The following is a 4,797-nucleotide window of genomic DNA, read 5'->3' on the forward strand; positions in this document are numbered from 1 at the left end:
TCGAGAAGCTATAAAGAAAACGGAGAAAGTATCTTTGAAACTGAAAACTTCTTGGAAAAATGAGTGATTACTATAAAGAACGTTTTTCTACCAGTTCTCAACTTGAAATTCTTCAGATATAAAAAATATAAGCTTTGATATATATTATGTACGTAAACCGCGCGTTTACGGCCGATGCGCTTCGTTGCGCTATAGAAGCTTTTTCTGTGACGAACGCGGTTCTCTGCGAGAACGAGAGCAACAAGTCGAATAAATTACGTCTCGCACGATCAGCGATTGCAATGAGTAACTTGCGCCTCGTGTACCTTTACGATCTTGCCACGCAAATCGAGTATATAATTTCTCCCGAGAAGGGATTTCACGCACGTGGAATCCCCTTGCGTGACGTAGGCGCGTTGAATCAGTATATTGGCTATACAAGCCTGCAGGCTAAACAGCAGTTTTAAGATTTCTACCGCTACAGTGTAGACGTCAATTCACTTTCCTTCCTCGTATTAGCGAGCGATGAAGGAAAGTCGGCCAGAAGAAACCGCATAATTACGCATCGCACCGCACGACGAGAGGTGCGTGTTGCTTCTTCGGCAAAATATCGTGACCAAGTGTTCGATATAAATTATCGTATATTAATTATTGTAGTATAATATACGATAAGATTAGTATAGTATAATATACGGTAAGATTATCATATATTATAAATTTAAGATAAGGCGAAACGATATGTATAAACAAGGAGGCAATACTAACAAGGAATATCGTTTTAAAAAGTAGTCGGATTTGTCGCGAATCACATTATTGTGAAAATGGGAAAAGGATCGTGAAAGATTTCCAGATTGTTTATGAATCTTTAAAAGGATGTGAATATTGTGGAAACAAACGGAATACTTTTTCAGTCTCGTGAAATATATAGTACTCTTTAACACATATACTGCTTCAAACGTTTATTTTTACGAAAAAATAATTATATCGTGTAAGCGTAAGCAATTTACTTTGGTAGTAGTAGTTTATGTTAATAAGTTTGTTGCAAAGTACTAATATTAATTAAAAGTACTAATATTAATTTACAGTTATACAAAATAATAATTCTTTTCAAATAAGAAGACAACTTTGATAAAAAGAGGTATTTTGGTATACACTTGGTATACACTTTGGTATACATTTTGGTATGCATCCACACTCTATATAATCACATCTTTTTCTCATTTCTTATATATAAAGTAATTAACATTTAACTTTAAATAATTTTTATAATATAAATGACCATAATATAGATCATCTTTATGTGGATTCCTTAAATTTTTATCAGTTTTGGCTATTGTATTGTTGTATTCGATTTTTGTTATAAAGCCAAAAGCAAGCTGCATTATACACAACTAAAACTGATAGATTTCAGAAATCCACATAAAGATGACTCAGATTACGGTCGATGAAAATTATTTAGTTTAAATATTGTGCAAATATAAAGTCCTAATTATCATTTCCAAAAAATATAAAATATACCATAAAAGAATTACGTTCATAAGAATTACAAGTGTTAATATCACAACCAAACATAAAACCTATTAGTAAAATTCCTTGTAAATTATTAATAAAATTTCTTGTAGAAAAATCCCGACGATTATATACGAGAAAGCTGATATTTTTATTTCTCGATGCACTTTATCACCTCGAATTTAATGTCGTTTTTGTCCATTTCCTCGATCAGAGACGTTTTCCCGAAAGCAGCACCAGGAGAAAGCACACCGCCACTATAAAGACGTAAAAAATATAAATAAATATAAATAAAACGATATTCAAAATTGATTAATATAAGCATCTTCTAATTACATATATATGTATATTATTTAATGTTCTCTTTCTAAATATTATAGTAATAGATTAGAGTATTACACATATTAGTAACCGCTTACTTGTCTGGCATTTTATCAGCCTCCTTAAGAATCATAATCGCTGATAACACCAACGTCGTACAAGTTACACGATATGCTGGATCAACAACATCGTTTAATTTTGTAATCAATTCCTTGTTAGGTGGATCTGTGTGCTTGTCGGTAGGATTGGCCAATTTTTCGCTCCATCCGAGGGCTCTAAATGTTATAGAGGATCGTGCACTCTCCGATTTGTGTGTCATATTCCCGTGTCCTACGGCGCCACCAGAAAATAGAGTCGGATACTGCAAACATTACGTTCGGTTAGTATAGTCTTCGTATGAGAAACGTAATTCGAACTGCGCAAATATATACTTATACATACTTTCAACAGTAATTTACGAGTAAACGACGTGCGAACCATTAACCAAAAGATCATACCAACAATAAAAAATGTCATGAGAGTAAAGAAGGACCTAGTGATAAATGACAATGTTAAGAAAAATCATTTTAAACACATTTACAGAATTTCTGTCAATATCTTCGTACTTACTCCAATCTTAAGTAAGTACGAACTTGAGCTGGTCTTTCGTTGTATTTTTCATACAAAAATCGCTGTGTACACATGGCTACAGAACGATCACTGCCTAAAAACAGCGTTGACCAACCTTTGACAATATCACTTTTGTGCATCATACCCCTGAAAAGAAACGAATTTGTAGAAAATGCAGGAATAACAGATATTGCATTCCGATCGATATCTCTATATCTTCGTAATTTGCTAAAGTTATTCTTGCAGTAAAAGATAATATCACCTATTATCGCGCCTTGTTACATGTGTATCTATGTTGTTCATAGCATTTGCATATTCTTCTATATGCTTTTTAAAAGATAGGTCCACATACAAAAAAACAAGAAATTGTAACTGTGAATTGTATGCTTAAAAAGATACCTGCTTTCCAACTTCGGTGTAAATTCGGGTAATTTTTTAGGGTATAATTTTGCACGTAGCCCTCTTAGTTCATTCCACTGGGCTAGACCATACACCGCAGACTCCCAAGTTCCATAATTAATCATAGGACCTGTCTTGGGTCCTTTAAATTCTACATATGTTTCAACGCTATTAATTTCTCCTCCAAATTTTCTTTGTGCAAAAATGATTCCTAAATCAACTGGAATACTATCGTAGCCACAAGCGCTTACTATGTAAACACCAGCTTCTTGTGCCGCCTTATTATACAACAACTGCATACTCTCAATAAACTGCAAAGTATTGAAAATAACAGACAAATAAGCAATCATTATGGTGTTTATCCAAATAAAAAACACATGAACAATAATATTAATGCAAATAATTTTAAAGATGTGTTGAGATACCCATGGTTCACCAGAGACATCAACATGATGAGTGTGAGTAGCAATGCAGGTTTTGACAACTGGTTCTCCATACAATCTATATGGACCGCAACAATTGACAAGTACTTTTGTACTTTCTGTCATTTTCTTCAGAGATGTCTCATCATTAACATCAGCCAAGATAATGGGTACATTCTCTGGAAAATAACATATATGTTACAATCAAGAAGTATTTCTTAACAATATAAAAAGTAGATTATTACTATTATATTGTCTATGAAGACAATTGTGACAAAATAATCTTAACATCAAATTCTTAAAACAGAATATAGCATTAATTTGATTTTACCAGCATCTGGAGCAAACTCTTTAAGCACAGCTTCTAAAGCTTCCTTCCTACGACCAGCAATACCAAACTTCAACTGCCATTCTTTACAGAAGTGGGCTGCATATTTTACTGCATATTGTCCAGTGAATCCAGTTGCACCAAATACTATTATATCCAAACGGTTGTTGGCCATTTTCCAGCAATCTCTAAATGGATCTAATAATATGTTTTGTGACTTGTAATTTTTTAAATTTTTTTAACAAAAATTTCTGATTAGTATTAAATTTTACATAAAAAGCATAATTATTAATAGTAAAAAACTATCTTTATTAAAGTAGTTTTCTTTAGATACAAAGTTACACATTAAACATAATATTAGACATTAGATAATAAATATTAGGCATTAAATATTAAATTGTATTAAATATTAGATAATATTAGACATTAGATAACAAATATTAGGCATTAAATATTAAATTGTCTTAGATATTAAATATTAAGAAAACATAATTAATACTTAAACGATATATATTAACGACATAGTAAATAATAACACAGAGAATTGATAGATTACTTCAAATTCAAAATTATATTATATACTTTATATCAATTATGAATATATTTCTTTAGCGATTGTGACCTGTTAGTTGTTAATATTTAATTTAAATAGTTTTCCGTCGTAACACATAAACCGGCAACATATAAATCGACATCAATATTGTATAATTTACTATCACACAATATACACCATAAAACATATACCGTTTTACACAGATGAAATTGTCTGATACGTCAACGTTCCAAGAATTACATAACACCCATCGAAAACTGTGTAGTCACTTCTTTTAATCCCCACTACTTATAACGTCAGTCTTTGCTTAGCGCCGGGGAAAGTGAATGTTAATTGAACTTTGTTTATAAACTGGCGCATAAAGGCTATTCTATAATTACGTAAATGTGGTCATGAACAGAAGAGTCAACCAATCAGAATGTTTTATTTATCGATTACTTTATTCTGATTGGTTGTCATAATCACGTCACCATATATTGGAATTATGAGCCTTCAACAATAAAGCCGGTATTCATCACGGTTGGGTACGCATAATTCCTCACGTTTTATGCGTGAAGTTTTATGTGCAGAAAACTCGAGTAATCTGTGCAGATAACTAAATGACTAATGGCTCCTGCACACAGGACGCGGTAATGCTTGTCACGCGACGGAAGTTCGCGCAACAGCTAATCAATATG

At 32.2% G+C, this 4,797-nt stretch overlaps 1 protein-coding gene across 2 annotated transcripts; it reads right to left on the reverse strand.

Moving 5' to 3' along the window:
- Window positions 1–981: 981 nt before the first annotated feature.
- Window positions 982–4,478, reverse strand: LOC116845027 (saccharopine dehydrogenase-like oxidoreductase). 2 transcript variants are annotated; one of them, XM_032817262.1, is made up of 8 exons: window positions 4,312–4,478; window positions 3,571–3,765; window positions 3,243–3,418; window positions 2,818–3,128; window positions 2,419–2,565; window positions 2,251–2,341; window positions 1,908–2,170; window positions 982–1,745 (listed from the first exon to the last, which is right to left on the reverse strand). In XM_032817262.1, exons 2-8 carry the CDS (start codon window positions 3,740–3,742, stop codon window positions 1,640–1,642), a joined length of 1,266 nt encoding a protein of 421 aa, XP_032673153.1. In that variant the 5' UTR covers window positions 3,743–3,765; window positions 4,312–4,478; the 3' UTR covers window positions 982–1,639. The 2 variants fall into 2 exon arrangements, with proteins under 2 accessions (XP_032673153.1, XP_032673155.1); XM_032817264.1 differs by having other exon boundaries at window positions 4,190–4,345.
- Between the last annotated feature and the right edge of the window lie 319 nt (window positions 4,479–4,797).

The sequence above is a fragment of the Odontomachus brunneus genome, unplaced genomic scaffold, assembly GCF_010583005.1.
Source record: "Odontomachus brunneus isolate Ranch 3 - 2012 unplaced genomic scaffold, Obru_v1 Obru_scaffold_049, whole genome shotgun sequence".
NCBI classification, from domain to species: domain Eukaryota; kingdom Metazoa; phylum Arthropoda; class Insecta; order Hymenoptera; family Formicidae; genus Odontomachus; species Odontomachus brunneus.